Source organism: Tasmannia lanceolata, unplaced genomic scaffold, assembly GCF_043159265.1.
Source record: "Tasmannia lanceolata isolate RefF3 unplaced genomic scaffold, GAP_Taslan_0.1 ptg000006l, whole genome shotgun sequence".
In the NCBI taxonomy this organism is placed as follows: domain Eukaryota; kingdom Viridiplantae; phylum Streptophyta; class Magnoliopsida; order Canellales; family Winteraceae; genus Tasmannia; species Tasmannia lanceolata.
Genome location: NW_027518683.1, coordinates 15,936,323 through 15,952,563, shown reverse-complemented (window position 1 = coordinate 15,952,563; position 16,241 = coordinate 15,936,323). Strand labels below are relative to the sequence as shown.

Here is a 16,241-nt window from a genome sequence, read left to right as displayed (position 1 = left end):
CATAGAGCCAAAAACCTCATGCATCGAGCAGTTCTAGCCCCATGAATGTTCTTGTTCTTCTTCTTTTTTTTTTGGACGAAATTTTTAGCCTTCCTTCTTTTTACCAACATTTAGGATCTTAATGGAGGAGATTTTAGGAGCATGCAAGTCTATGGTGAGACAAACAAATAGATGTGTTTGAAGATGGAAAAGAAAGTTAACACTCATAACTATCATTCTTGTTTGTGAGGTTTCATATAGATGCCCGTGTTAGTCCAATACTTTTCAGAAATTACAACGGGTCCACTTCTTAGGATGATCCAAACTGTTCATTTGATGTGCCATAGCGTAAATACTAAATAGGCAATACCCCGTATATTGTCTTCATGGGATGATCCTACAGATCGGAGGGTCGGGATCATCCTATGGATATGATTTACAGGGTACTGCGTAATTACGCTATGGCACATCAAAAGAACGGTTTGGTTCATCCTAAGAAGTGTACCTATCATATAAAATCTTTTTGTGAGAATGCTACATGTTCGTGCCGAAATCTGCTCAGGTCAGATGTGCTTTGGTAGAGGCTTGATCTGGGCTCGTCCTATGCTCAAAGAACACACGTTAGGGGGCCCGGAATTTGGACTCCAGTAGACCACTCCGACTTCCAAGTAAGAAATCGGCACGCAAGTGGGAGATCCAAGCAATCACTCTAATAATCCTTGATTGTGTGATGCCTTGGAGAAGAAGAAGGAATTCAAGAATTCCTTTTGTGAAGAACACTTGAGAGACAGATGAACACACCTTAAAGGTGAGAACCTACTTAGCCTTGAGCGTGTGTGTGTGTATGTGGGGGGGTGGGGGGGGGAGGCGTGGGCGGGGGGGCGGGCGCTGGGGGTCATAGGCAATTGCAAATTCTTGCCTTTGTGATAAGCACTGAGTGAGGGTTGCCGTGGTAGGTTCGAACTTTCCCCTCTGGCACTTTCCTATTTGGTCGGTGTTTCTATACATGGAGATAGAGAGATCTTCTTGCCCTTGTTATCGAAGAGACAAGTTCAGCCACTTAATTAGGCTAGGTGCCATGTGTCCGGCACTTATTGGATGGACAGATTTTACCCCCAACATACTGCCCTCCACTTCCTCGGGCCTTTTTTGGGTCGAGGGAGTAGTTTCGGGAATCAAGGGTTTATCCCCACCCCAATGCTGAACTATTGGGCTTCTTGCAGCGTTGTTATGCCATTGTTTCTGTCAATCTTTAGGAAGCTCACCAAAGGAAGATTGTTTCGATTTGTGGAAATTGTTTTCGCCCACCGGCTGAACTCGGGTGGGGCCAGAGCCCTGAAGAGTTTGCTGACTTTGTATTATCATATTGATTGGGAGGGAGGATTCAAACTCTTCAAAATAAATGTTGAGGTCCTATGGACACTGCTGTTCCGTTGGTGCCTAAATCTGCTCTGGTCAAATGTGCTTTGGTAGAGGCTTGATTTGTGTTCGTTCTGTGCTCAAAGAACATGCGTTAGGGGTCCCAAAGTTTGGACTTCGGGACACCACTCCGATGCTCAAGTCAGAAATCGGTATGCAAGCTGGAGATCCAAGCAATAGTGAAGCAGAGTAACATTGCTTAAAGGTGAGAACATACCGGGTCTTGAGCGTGGGGCTCTTATTTATAGAGGGGGAGTCCTAGACAATTGTGAATTCTTGCCTTTGTGAGAGTCTTTCCTTATTGGTCGACTTCCCAAAGAATTAGGTTCCATGTTTATCTTGACAAGCATCGAATTTCCTCACGGGAATCGGTTTCTATCTGATACAACTGACTTTTAAGGAGAGTTGTCGTGCTAGGTCCGGACTTTCCCCTAGGGCACTTTCTTATTTGGCTGGTTTATTCGTGGGGATGGAGAGGCCTTCTTGCCCTTGTTATCTTAGAGACAAGTTCGGTCACTTAATTAGGCTAGGTGTCGTTGTTATCCAGTCCTTATTGGATGGACGGATTTTACCCCTAACTTATTGCCCCCCACTTCGTCGAGCCTTTTTTTGGGCCGAGAGAGTAGTTTCGGGAATCAAGGGAGTAGTTCGATCATTTAATCAAGAGTAATATGATGTATTTATATGGTGAACCCACTCGAGGTAATCACGGTCTTGGTCTCATGAAGAACTGACATCCCATAATTTAGGCCTACAAAATCAGCGCTCTAGCGTCTTTAGGTGGAACCATAAACAGGCCATCAAAGTGGGACCAATTAGAAATGGATCGGACTTGTGTTTTCCGGTTGATTTAACGGACCCAATTAAGTCTGCGTGACTCCGGATAAATTAAAATTGAAGAAAAAGCCTAGGGAACAAATATTCTCCCCCCTCCCCCTAAACGGATAAAATCCCCCACGTAATGGTTTCTGTGAGAATGATTCACTGCTTGAGGATAAATTCACCCCCTTCAACGTTTTTCTTTGCCTCTAAAACTTAACGAATAACGTTAAAGGCTGTCAGAGGGGGGGGGGGATATCATTTCCCAAAGCCTATGGGTCACGTCTTTGGAGCATTTTCCATGAGTTTTTATATGGTGTGTGGCTATATAGTCCAATATTTTTCCAAAAAAGTACTATACGGCCCATCCCGTAGGATGATCCGAAACATTCATCTGTTGGGAGGCCACAAAGTACATATGTTGTGCTCCAAAGATCATTTTCATAGGATGATCCTAACTCTCACACGCTGTATAGGTTACTTTTTGAAAAATACTGTACTATATATAAAATCTCAACATTTATGTGAGATATATAGAGAAATTATATGGTGAATGTGCATATAGATCGGTATTGACCGTATGACAGAAGTACCGCCGTTGATATTTGATCCGACAGCACACTTAAAAAGTGTGTTCCTGTCGGATGAAATATCAAGGGCGGCACCACGAGTACGTTCTACATGCACATTCACCATATAAAATCTCAGATATATAATACCCTTGATGGGAGGTTTTATATGCTGTGTGTGAAGATGAAGTCTGGTATTTAAAAAAAAAAATATTGTAGGGCCATAGGATGATCCAAACCATTCATTTATTTGGTCACAACTTAAATATGCTGGCATCGTCTCCATAGGATGATCCTAACCCTCTGATATGCAGAGAGACTGAAGCAATATTTTTCATAATATCCATCCTTAATCGTAAGTGTACGTTGGGTCAGGTCTATGGAGCATTTTTCATAATACTAATATGACAGATAATACCCTAATGCTAAGTGTTGGCATAGTGTCTTGTTTCCTATACAAGTAGGACTCGACTTTGGTGGAGTCTCTCTTGTTGCATCCTAGTTACGCACTTACACTAGTAGGTTAGGTGTCCTAATCCTAGAGAGAGAGAGAGAGAGGATGCTGTTTCTATTTATGTTGTGTACAATCTTAGTTGAGAAGAGAGGACAAGGGTTATAATGGGTTTCGGGTTAATCCCAGTGTAATCTTTGTTTATTTCTTTCACACGGTAGAATATCACAATCTCATGCGTGGACGTAACTTCTCTCAGTGTGTAGTACATCTTCGGGGGGTTTTTTTTTTAATTACTTTGTGCATGATCAGACCCGTCTAATTTCTTAAAAGTACAGTTGCCTCTGCTAGATTTTTTTATTACTTTGTGCATGATCAGACCCGTCTAATTTCTTGAAAGTACAGAGGAGAGATTAGGGGCTCGAGAAATGAACCAGAGAAGTGTAGGGAATCTAACCGGGTAGAACTCAACCCTAAAAGCTAGTTGTTAGAGGGAGGGTACCCATTCCCTTATAACCCATCACCCATCCCCATCACTTTTCCGATGACGGACTATTTGCTTTTGCGTGGAACCCAAACAATCTCCCCCTCCACGCGGAAGCAACGTGGACCATCTCGCCCCTCCATGTAGCGGCAACGTGGGAACTACGAGATCTTCTCCGTGAGAATTCCACCGTCCTCGGAGGCACACTTCGAGGTTACCGAGATCTTCCCGGGAGTTACCACGCCCCAGCTCTGATACCATTTGTAGGATGGTGGTAACTCCTAGGAAGATCTCGGCAACCCCGGTGTGTGCCTCCGAGGACGGTGGAATTCCCATGGAGAAGCTCTCGTACGTAGTTTCCATGTTGCCGCTGCATGGAGGGGTGAGATGGTCCACATTGCTTCCGCATGGAGGGGGAGATTGTTGGGGTTCCACGCAAAAGCAAATAGTCCCACATCGGAAAAGTGATGGGGATGGGTTATAAGGGAATGGGCACCCTCCCTCTAACAGCTAGCTTTTAGGGGTGAGTTCTACCCGGTTAGATTCCCTACAAATGGTATCAGAGTTGGGGCGTGGTAACTCCCGAGAAGATCTCGGTAACCCCGGTGTGCCTCCGAGGATGGTGGAATTCCCTCGGAGAAGATCTCGTGGTTCCCACGTTGCCGCCGCGTGGAAGGGGGAGATTGTTGGGGTTCCACGCAAAAGAAATAGTCCCACATCGAACATGTGAGATGGATGTGGACGGGTTATAAGGGAATGGGCACCCTCGCTCTAACAACTAGCTTTTAGGGGCGAGTTCTACCCGGTTAATTCCCTACAAGAAGGAACCGAAACCGCACTATCTGCAGCCTTGAGTTTTCTACTAAGGTCCAAATGAGAAAACCAACAGTTCACTCTAAGAAAATTGGCTTTTCATTAATTTTTCAAAAAAATCACATAATGTTAATTCAAGTAACAAGTGCAACACTTAAAAAAAAATTATATGTAGAGATCTACATTTACAAACCTTCTTAGCTCCGTCTTCTTCTTCAAATTAATCTGATATATGAGCGTGGTTTTAAATTTCGGTTTCGGTACTGGTTTCGGACCCCACCGAAATCGAAATTTCGGCTGAAATATGGCGAAATGGTAAAGACACTATTTTATTCAATACCAAATTTCGGTCGAAATTTCGGTAAAATATTAAATTAATTAAAATAAACAGGTTTTTTGGGTGAAATGTCGGGAAAAAATGAAATTTCGACCGAAACTCGAAATTTTGAGGGTTGCGGTCTAAAATTAAACCATGTATATACTCGCCTTGGGAGAGAACCTTCACCAACTTTGTTTTTCTTCTTCAAACTTGGGGTGAAAAGTGAAGTATATGATTTCAAGGAGGAGGGTGGCAATATCAATTTGTAATGTTTTGAGGGTTACAAGGTCAAATGTTTTCTCTAGATTTCCAAGTGCCAAAAGGCACATAAATTAGGTAAAATAACCTCAAATAGCTGGACTTGATCACATTAGGGACTAAACTTAGAAAATCCAAGTGACACCCTCTAATGGGCTTCAATGGAGGGTAGAGATCTCTTTTTACCTATATCAGTTTGTTACTGTCTTGAGTGGGGGCCCGCCTAGGTATGGGACCGGGTGGGACCAATGCATTCTGGTATGGGACAGATTTAAAGGGCCTCGCCTAATGCGTTCCATCAGCTTTGGAGCTTTTGGCGTATTGGTAAGGCACCCTAACATTTGGTATCCTAGCCTAGGCATATCTAGGCGGGCCCCTACTAGGGACCGTAGCCAGTGATCATTAATATAATCAAGGGATTCTCATATGAAGGGTGCAGTGTCTTAGATGTTGTAAGTACCCATGATGATATTGATCATCCCCTATTTTTGAATTTTTATTGTGTCCTCATGGGATTAGTAAGGACAAATTTATCAATTTTCATATTCAATTCTTTACCAACTCATCAAACTTTGGTAAGAATTAAGACTTCAGAATCATAAAAATTTGACCAATGATATCCTCAATTCTATCCTTTTTAACAATTGGAACTAATGCAAGTAAGGGAAAGATTATACTTGAATACATGTCTCTCTCCCTAGACTTCCTAGACGCATGCCTGTTTGGATATTTTGGTTATTCTGTCTAAGTCAACTGTGACCCATAGGGTCAAAATTGATCAAAGGTGAACAGTTAGTAGACAAAACGGGATGATTTGAAAGAAAATTTATCATCAAGTCAGTTTTTGTATAGTCTTATGATATTTTAATATTCTCTTTTCTTTGTCTTCTTACTGAAATTTACAACCACTTGATTTAACTTACAAATCATGGTTTTTCTACCTTGTTTCCATGTTCCTTATTCTACACGCTGTATTTTAAGCTAGTGTGTAGATAACTTATAAGCTGGTGTAGATAGCTAAATTTGTCCTGTTCGTTTAATTCGTATGAGGGTGCGGTTTCTTTCTTGAACAAGAAGAGATACAAAATTTCTTTACAAAATCGCCAAAACAATCTCTACAAATTAACTTGGATAGATATTTGTATAATTAAACTCTATGTTATAAAATATGATGATAATAAATGAAGTAGGGCCCAAACGAAAAGGGTAATGAATTACAGAGCAGCAGTGTAATTAAGCAAAGAGCATGCACTCCATACTGCATAATGGTGGAAGGTGGAGAGGAAAAGAGAAAGAAGAAAGGCTAAGAGAGTAATGAGAGAAAGCTGGTTTTAGGGCTGACTCTTTTCATGAGTTTGTTGGTCATCTGTGTGAATAGCTGCCACCTTCAAACCCAACATAAAGAGAGACAACTCTCTTTTTGACAGTACCCACGTAAGGTTACTTGATTGTGTTTCATTTCAAACTTTTAAAACGACTTACTAACTCAGTAGTATAACTCGGGTGATTCTCATCTCTGAGGCTTGCTTCCAAGATGCAATTAGTTCGTTGAGGACGACTGACTTTCTCAATCAATGGTAATTAGAACTTTAAGAAGGCAAGAAATGAAATCGTGAAAGTGACTTTCTGCCCTCTGTAGGGAGTCATTACCATGGTTTTAAATTTCGACAAACTGAAACTGCCAATAACCGAAACGGTGCGGGATTTCGGCCGAAATTTCAATAAATTCAGCCCAAAAATCACAATTATTTTAATTATATAGCCATTTCCCCAAAAATCATGGCATCAGCACACATGCCATGATTAATTGATTACCCAATAGACATCCTCGGTAGTCTCTTGAAATTTCAATACATACTGACAAGTAAACAAGGGGTTCTGTTGATGCTGATGCCCACAAGGTCTAATATACCATGTTCAGCTACACAATGGACCCCACAAATAAAAAAGAAAAATTGAAATAATAACCTTCGCGCGAAGGATATTAGCATCAATATTACTAGATGCCAAAGACTAAAAACCGAATTTATAATTTTTGCCTTGAAACAGGCCATTTTGTTTTTTTATCCGTCTTCTACTATCTGTAGTCTTCGTCGGTTAAAGCCGTGCCGGAATCGAAGATATTTGGTCCCGCACGGCTATTACTCTTATGATCTTATCACAAAGCAAACAAGAGAAAAATGAGAAAGCAAGAAGACACATAGAGACCGACTCTTCCTTTCCTTCGATAAAACCAATGCCCTAATTTTCCCTTCTTCCACTCCCCTTGTCTTCTTCTTTCCCCCAACATGAAACCCAAACCAAACCCTAACCCTAACCCGAATTTTCTATCATTCTTCATCTCCTTCTCATTTTGACATTTTCACAAACAGAACGCAGGCAAGAGAAAAATGGGCCAAGGGGTTTCTTCTTCTGCTTCTGATACCACCAAAAAAAGCAGCAAATGGCTCGAAGAAGAGGAAAACCTAACCCTAGACGTAACCCTAGGTTTACCAGACGAGTGCCTATCCTCGATCTTGATCAAATTAGGTTGCCATGACAGAAATTCATGCTCTCTCGTCTGTAAAAGATGGAAGCTGATCGATTCCAAGAGCCGGCAACGGCTTGTCCTCTTGGCTCGGTCCGATCTCGCGCCTCTCCTTCCTTGTTTGATCTCTCGTTTTGATTCTGTTTCTGTTCTCTCTCTCAAATGCTCTAGAAAGCTTCTTAGTATTGATGATGATGCCCTAGCTTTGATCGGAAGCGGTCTCACTTCGCTTAAGAAGCTCAAGCTCAAGGGTTGCGTCGAGCTCTCAGATGAAGGGCTCTGTAATTTCTCTCTCCTCTGTAGATCTCTCTCTAAGCTTTCTTGTGCTTCTTGTAGCTTTGGTGCTAAGGGTTTGAACTCTGTTCTTGCGAATTGCCGCCGGCTTCAAGATCTTACTCTGAAGAGGCTGAGGAAATTGGATGCTCAGAATACACAGCTGGGTGAATTTGAATTGAATGATTTTAATGCAGAAAACTCTACCCAGAAGAAGAAAGGGTTATACAATTCGTATGGTAATTATAGTCTTGAGAGGCTGTGTTTGAAAGATCTACACAACGCTCGGCTTTTCGTACCCCTACTCTCTTCATCCAAGGGATTGAAGACCCTTATCGTGTGTCGGAGCTCAGGGGACTGGGATCCAATTTTGGGGAATTTACAGTGCAGCTTAATTGAGATTCAGATGGAGAATATGCAACTCACTGATGCTGGCATTTTTGCTATCTCCTCTGTGTGTGTCGACCTCGAGGTGTTATATGTTAGCCGGGTTTCGGATTGTACTGATGCCGGATTTTCAGCCATTGGGAATTCCTGTAGGAAGCTGAGGAAGCTTCACATTGATGCCTGCAGCAAATTCGGCATACGGAACATTGTTGGGGATGAGGGGGTGATGGCAATGGCCACCAAGTGTTCCCAATTGCAGGAGGTTGTGCTTATGGGTGTGCCCATTACGGTTCTCTCGCTAAATGCCCTCGCCTTGAACTGCCCGGTCCTTGAGAGGATGGCGCTCTGCAACACAGAGTCAATTGGAGATTCTGAGATGGGCTTTGTGGCTGCTAAATTTACTTCACTGAAGAAGCTGTGTGTCAAGAATTGCCCTGTCTCTGATGGTGGGATAGAGGCTGTCGCATTGGGGTGCCCCAATTTAGTGAAGCTGAAGGTGAAGAGGTGTAGGGGGGTGACGCAGGCGACTATTTGCAGGTTGAGGTTGCATAGGAAGTCGTTGGTTGTTTCGGTGGATGTTGGGTCTTTGTCATTTGAGGAGGATGAAATGATAGTGGAAGATGAAGGTGCAGGGGCCGCGAATGGTGGAGGGGATGAGGGTCATCACAATTATCGTCGTCGTGCTACTACGAGCACAAGGACGCATATTGTTTGTGGGAGCAGAAGTGCTAGTTTACTCAGGTCGAAACTGGCTGCTGGAATGCTACTTAGAAGGCCAAGCATCCCTTCCACTTCCCGTGGTGGTGCCGCTCGCAGATAAACTTCTTGGGGGTTTAGCTTGTTCTGTCTGTTTTTTCAAGGGATGGCCTTTCTATACCTGCCTGCTTACATGGTTCTAGGCTCCAAATGGAGTGGTTGGTCATGGTAAGTGATTGGATTGAATGGAGTGGTTGGTCATGGTAAGTGATTGGATTGGAATTGAAACCAAGGAAGTTTTTGTCAATGCTCTTGTTGGGATGGTATTGAACTGTTTCTTTGTTTTTTTATGTTTCTGTTAATGCTCTTGTTAGGATGCTGTTGCACCTTTTGCTTTAGGTATGAGAAATTTAAAGAGGCCTTTGTGCGTAAAAGAAACTTCTGCTTTTAGATAGTGTAGCTTGTTAGATATCTTTGTCTTCTCAGCCTGGCAAACCTTTCTTCTCTGGTGCTTTGGGGAAGAACTTGGGATATCATGGGATGTTCACTCCCCACATTATCCCGTTTTGGATCCGTTAAAGTGAACTTCGATAGATTTAGCCTTCTTGGTCTGATGAGGGTGGGGGGTATTTTTGGATTTACAATATTTTTGGATTTACAATTGGTTTGATATTTCTGTAAATCTATTTGCAAATCTTGAAGCTAATGGTTTTCCCGGATTTTAAGAAATTAAAATCCTAAATAATGAATTTTATGATTACCTGCAAGCAGCTCGAATATCTTGCTTCCTCTTGATTCACACCTTGCTTTTGAACTCTTCCTCTCCAAATGAATTCAAGAAACTTCTTAAAGATGAAGATCGTTTGTTATAAAATTCATGATTCCTTGATTTTCTTATATACTTGGGTTTCTTAAAGGCCATCTGTATCCCGACCTTATGATGGCAGTGGTTGATAGAGAAACTTTTGTTGAAGGCTGTTTCAGTGGGAGGAGGTCGCCTTTCATGGAAGGTTAATTTCATGCTAAACTTCTTTGATCGAGAAGTTGACTGTGTAGACAGTCTTTTGGCTAATTTGAACTCATGCTACGTCAAGAAGCATGGAAAAGACTGAGAGTTCGGATTTGGGATTCCTGTTCGGATTTGGGATTCCTGTGGGGTCTTCTCTGTGAAGTCTTTCAATCACCAGGTAGCACTTAGCCCTAATTCTTCACCCTTGGACAGGGTGTATGATATGTGCATGTTAGTGGGGTTAGTTAGATTGTGGTTATTAATTATGTGGTTATGGGTTTAAGGTTGTGGATGTTAGTTATTTCGTATGTGTTATGTAAGTGGGTTAGTGGTGTAGTGATGTAAAACTACCTTTATGCTTGTATTTAAGTTTGTAGTTCAATGGAATGAAGAAGAAAAGAATTCTACAGCAAAGGAAACTTTGTAGGAGAGTTATGGTTCCTCTCAATTTGAACCACTAGGAGGTCCGGTTGCCTTGAATCAACCTCCCTTCCCTTCTCTTTCTATATTCTCTTTGTTTATTTCCGTTACGGCCAATTAGGCACGTAACAATTGGTATCAGAGATGTCGATCTTGCGCCATGGCTGCGCCTTCGGAGTTTTGGGAGTCCATACGTGAAGATCTACAGGAGATCAAGGCATTGGTTTTGAAAATAATGGTAGATCATCGACGATTTGCAGAGGGCTTGGAGAAAATCAGCAAGGCGATCAAAGAAATCCGTGAAGATGAAAAATTTAATCGTGACAATGTTGATTTTTTAGTGAAGAAAAATACGACAATTGATGGTGATGAAGGTGATTCAATTGAACGCATTGTCAAGGACCATCTTGATTTTGCCGACCCATTTGGTCGTTTTATCGTTTCAATTTGTGTTTCAATTTTGATCCCAACAAATTTTGAATGTAGAGTTCAAGAGAACGCGACAATTAAGATATGGGACCCCGGTGGATTAAAGTGTTTAATTCAATAATTCGACCTTGAGGGCGAGGTCGTTTCAAAGGGGTGAGGAATGATCATGTGCATGTTAGTGGGGTTAGTTAGATTGTGGTTATTAATTATGTGGTTATGGGTTTAAGGTTGTGGATGTTAGTTATTTCCTGTGTTATGTAAGTGGGTTAGTGGGGTAGTGATGTAAAACTACCTTTATGCTTGTATTTAAGTTTGTATTTCAATGGAATGAAGAAGAAAATAATTCTACAGCAAAGGAAACTTTGTAGGAGAGTCATGGTTCCTCTCGATTTGAACCACTAGAAGGTCCGGTTGCCTTGAATCAACCTCCCTTCCCTTCTCTTTCTATTTTCGCTTTGTTTATTTCCGTTACGGCTAATTAGGCACGTAATAGTGTAGCGCTCCTGCCCAGCGTAAAGTACGTGTCTTCGAGTGGACAGCTTCCTTTGATTAGTGGGGGAGTCCGGGGGAGGGGGAGGGATGAGCTTTCATGGATAAGATTCTCACTGTTGACCACTTGAGAAGCCATCAGATGCTCTAGTAATAGACCATTGCTCACCGTTCATAGAATCGGGGGAGACAATAGACCATATCTTTGTCCATTGCAAGTATGCTAGAGATATCTCGGATGGTAGATCTCCTAGATTGTTTGCCCATGGACCTTTGGAGGAAAAGGGGGAGAATCCTTTGGAAAGTAGTATTTCTAGCCAAGGTTCTGAAAATCGGAATCGAATCGTAAATCGTAACAGGGTTCGAATCATAAATTGGATCGTAAATCGTAAGATTTTTTCAGATTTATATATAAAAATGAGAAAAAATATCAAAAGGGTAAAAAAAAGAAAAGAATAAAATGAGTAATTATCTATTTTCCATTTGAAAATATTAAATTAAATATAAAATTTCATGATTAGTAATCCGAGGCACAAACCATATTCATCGCACAATAAATTACTAAACAAAGCACAAACTATATTCATCATATAATAAATCATTATATAATTTACCACAACAGTAAACAAAGCACATACTGATGTTGAAAACATATGCAAATGCTAGAATTTAAAGATGAAACTTTCAGGAATGCTAAAATAAGCACAAATACACACTTGACAACCATTCATAATGGTTAAAAAAACATCGAACACCTAATGACATGCACAAATCCAGTTTGCTTGAAACTGCCTAATCTCTCTCTCTCTCTCTCTCTCTCTCTCTCTCTCTCTCTCTCTCTCTCTCTCCATTCATCTGTTCGTTTATATGTGAATCCTCACAATATCCTACATTTTAAACCGGTGGTTCACTGATGTTTGTTTAATTATTATATTTCCTATAAGTTTTGGCATTCCTGCAGGATGTTTTTGCAGTATTTTATGTCCTATTGAATCAATCACTTCCATTTCATTTTTTTATCATAAATTTATGTGATTCTCTGCATTTCCTGTGCTAAGCTGCGCTAGCTACTTCTGATATACACTTTGTTAAAGCATACTCACTTTAGCTTCCAACCCTTAATTTCCTTTGTTTTTGTTAGAAGGTGTATTGCATAGCCTAATGGCATAGTGGTCTTTGTATGTTCTCTTTATATAAATACTAACGTGAGGGGGAGTAAACAGAACTTCTTTTTTTTTCTTCTCATTCTCTTCTTTCACTCTAACATGGTATCAGAGCCCTAGGGGTTTTGTGCCTTAGGGACCTTGGAGAAGCCTCTCTTCTCCATTCTCCTCCCGCCCCTCCACTCTCTACCTCCCGCCTCTCTCTCTCAAACCCTCGCCCCTCTCCCCTGCCCCAACCCTCGCCCCTCTCTCCCTCACGCCCCAACCCAACCCAACCTGTCCCTCGCCCCTCCCTCACCTTCACGCCCCCCGCCTCGCTCCCGCCCCTCTTGCCGTAAAACCCTTCGCCACACTCCACCACCCTTTCCCCTCCATTTCTTTCCCCAATAATCTACCACCCTAAATTTCCCCTTCCTAAACTTCCAATCTAACCTAACAACCCTAAGTTTCTTCCCCTCTTTATCTCTATGGTCTAAATTTTTTCCTATCTCTTTTTCTTCTTCGTTCGCAGCTACGTTTATGCCCTAGAGGTTCTACTATGTCTTCTTTTTCTATTCAAGCTCGTCGGAGCCACAACACACTCTCTCGCCACACATAGTGGTCCCTTTATGCCCTAGAGGCATTCTCATTTTCTCTTCTCCCTTGCTTTGATGTGGTGTGTTGTGTCTCTTTCATCTTCATCATTCTATGGAGCTTCCTACTATAGAAAATCCCTCTCTCGGGCAAACCCCTTCGACGGGCATCCCTCTCACACACATCCTCTTCTTCTTCTACCCCTATTTCCCCTTCATCGGGTGATGCCTCCTTCCTCTCGATGACCACGGTCAAGCTTGATGGTTCCAATTACATGAATTGGAAAGTGGTGGTGGAAGTTTATCTCATTGCCAAAAGGAAGGTCTACACCATACGTCGTGACCCTCCTGCGGCTTTGGATCCCACTTATGAGCAGTGGGAAACGGATGATGCTCATATCCGTAGTTTACTCTGGCAGACAATGCTCCCACAGATTTCAGGGACTATGATGAAGCTTACGACTGCAAAGAGGATTTGGGATCATACTGCGGTTATGTTTTCAGGCGTCGGTAACCTCTCCCGTATTTGTGCCACATATTCTGAGTGGATGCATCTTCGGCGTGGTGACGCCCTTCTTTCTACATACTATGGTCAGTTCGTCTCTCACTGTCAGCAGCTCGACATTTTTATGCCCTTGACGATAGACATAGCCGTCGCCGCTCAGCAGCGGGATCAGCTTCGAGTTGTTCAGTTTCTCGAGACCTTGGGCCCCGAGTTTATGTTTTTTCGCCAGCAGATTTATGGTTCTGGCACTATGCCTTCCCTCGAGGAGCTCTATTAGCGGGCACAACAGTGTTTAGGTGGAGCCTTTTTTACTCCTGCTGTTTTTTATGGTCATGCTACCGCGGCATATGCAGTAGGAGATCGTCCTACCCGTGGTGGTGGGACGTTTGGCCGAGGCCGTGGCCGTGACTCTAGCCGTGGCGGACGTACCATGGGTACGGATTTCTCTAGTGGCAGGGGATATGGTGGCCGACCTCGTACATATTGTACACATTGCCGGCGCGAGGGCCACCGTGATGAGACCTGTTATGTGCTACATCAGTGCACCTTTCTACTCTGGAAGACTGATCCTCGAGCATCTTCCTCCGGCTCCAGCCCAGCTGTACCGTCTTTCACTCAGGCCGACTATGATGAGCTCCAGCGCCTACGCTTGGCCGCCCATCCTCCCAGTGCTGGCTTTGCACAGCCAGGTAGCACTCCTGCCTCTCTTCTCAGTAGCTCGAGCTCCTGGATCTTTGATTCAGGAGCCTCGAATCATGTGACAGGTACTCTATCATCACTCAGGTCTTTTCACCCTATTTCCTCTCAGTCTATGATCCTTGCTGATGGCCGTACTACTCCCATTTCTGGTACAGGGAGTACCTCTCCCTACCCTGGTCTTACCCTCTCCTCTGTGCTTTGTGTTCCCCAGTTTTTCTTTAACTTACTTTCAGTCAGTCAGCTCACTAAACATCTTAACTGTTATGTCTCATTTTATCCATCTTATTGCTTATTACAGGATCTTGCGACTGGGAGGACGATTGGTAAAGGATGTGAGGTAGACGGGTTGTATCGTCTGGATGGAGGTCCCCCCCATACCATTTTACATAGTTCTGTCGACACCTACCAGTGGCACTGCCGCCTTGGTCATCCATGCATTGAGCGCTTACGGCGCACCTCTATAGTTTCTGTTCCTATTCAGTCTTTTCAGTGCGAGGCCTGTGAACTTGTAAAACACTTCCGTGTGTCTTTTCCCTCTAGGCTTGTTAGTCGGGCCTCGCACCCTTTTGCTTTAGTGCACTCTGATATATGGGGTCCCCTGAGAACTCCTTCTATTTTTGGATATAGATATTTTGTTGTTTTCATTGATGACTATTCTCGCATGACTTGGCTGTATTTGCTTCACGATCGTTCTGAGGTTTTCTCTGCTTTTCGTACTTTTCATTCTGAGGTTACAAATCAGTTTGATTGTACCCTCAAATGCTTGCGCACAGATAATGCTAGAGAATATTTCTCCACTACCCATGGGTTCTAGGATTTTCTTTCTAGTCGGGGTATTCTCCACCAGTCTTCCTGTGCTCACATCTCTCAGCAGAATGGTGTGGCTGAAAGGAAGATGCGCTCTTTACTTGATGGGGCTCGCTCTCTTCTTATTCAGATGCGAGTTCCCAAGAGCTATTGAGGTGATGTTGTTCTTACTGCATGCCACCTTGCCAACCGGCTGCCATCCTCGGTTCTTGGTGGCTCTTCCCCCTTTGCTGTGTTATACCCTGGTCATGACCCCTTTCCTATCACCCTTAGGGTCTTTGGGTGTGTGTGTGTTTTGTTCACCACCTTGGTCCTGGCTTTGATAAGCTGGACCCTCGGGCTGAAGGATGCATCTTTCTTGGGTACTCCCGTACCCAGAAAGGTTATCACTGTTACAGTCATCGCCTGCGTCGGTCCTTTGTGTCTGCCGATGTCATATTCTTCGAGTCTGAGTCCTACTTGTATCTTCTCATGAGACTCCTTCCACAGTTCCTGACTCGGACCTTTCACTTCCCCTCCCCGCCCTTCCGGCTCCTCTCCTCTCCCCTCCTGTATTAGTTCCTGAGACTATTCCTGTCTGTGATCCCTCCTCTTCACTACAGGCTCCTGAGGCTACTGAGGCTTCTCCTCCCGCTCCTCCGCAGACATATCCCCATCGGCTGAGATCTACAGCTCATCCTCCTCCGCCTGCGCCATCGTCCTTGCAGCCGGAGATCACACCCCCCACATCTCAGGTACCTATCTCTCCTACTCCTACTTCAGATTCTCCCATTGCTTCTCGTACTCGTTCTCACAGTACTGCTCACCCTATTTCCTCTGTTATTTCATATGATTCTCTCACCCCAATGGTTCGGAGTTTTGTTTCCTCTTTGTCCTCTGTTTCTTTGCCACAGTCTTTACCAGCTGCACTTGATCATTCGGGATGGCGTGCGGCCATGGATCTTGAGATGGAGGCCCTCCAGGCCAATCAGACATGGGAGTTAGTTCATCTTCCTCCTGGGGCTCGACCAGTTGGTTGTCGCTGGGTTTATGCCGTCAAACACTTACCTGACGGTACTATTGAGTGCCTTAAGGCGCGGTTGGTGGCAAAAGGCTATACTCAGACCTTTGGTGTTGATTATTTAGAGACTTTTTTGCCGGTCGCCAAGATTCCG

The 16,241-nt window shown here is 43.3% G+C and overlaps 1 protein-coding gene and 1 pseudogene across 1 annotated transcript; both read left to right on the top strand.

Annotated features, from left to right (window-relative positions):
* The first annotated feature begins 7,164 nt into the window (after window positions 1-7,164).
* LOC143879893 (F-box protein SKIP2 pseudogene) lies at window positions 7,165-9,432 on the top strand (annotated as a pseudogene).
* A 3,886-nt stretch (window positions 9,433-13,318) lies between these two features.
* LOC143878760 (uncharacterized) lies at window positions 13,319-13,858 on the top strand. The gene has a single exon (XM_077381000.1). The coding sequence runs from the start codon at window positions 13,319-13,321 to the stop codon at window positions 13,856-13,858; it is 540 nt and encodes a 179-aa protein (XP_077237115.1).
* Window positions 13,859-16,241: the final 2,383 nt, after the last annotated feature.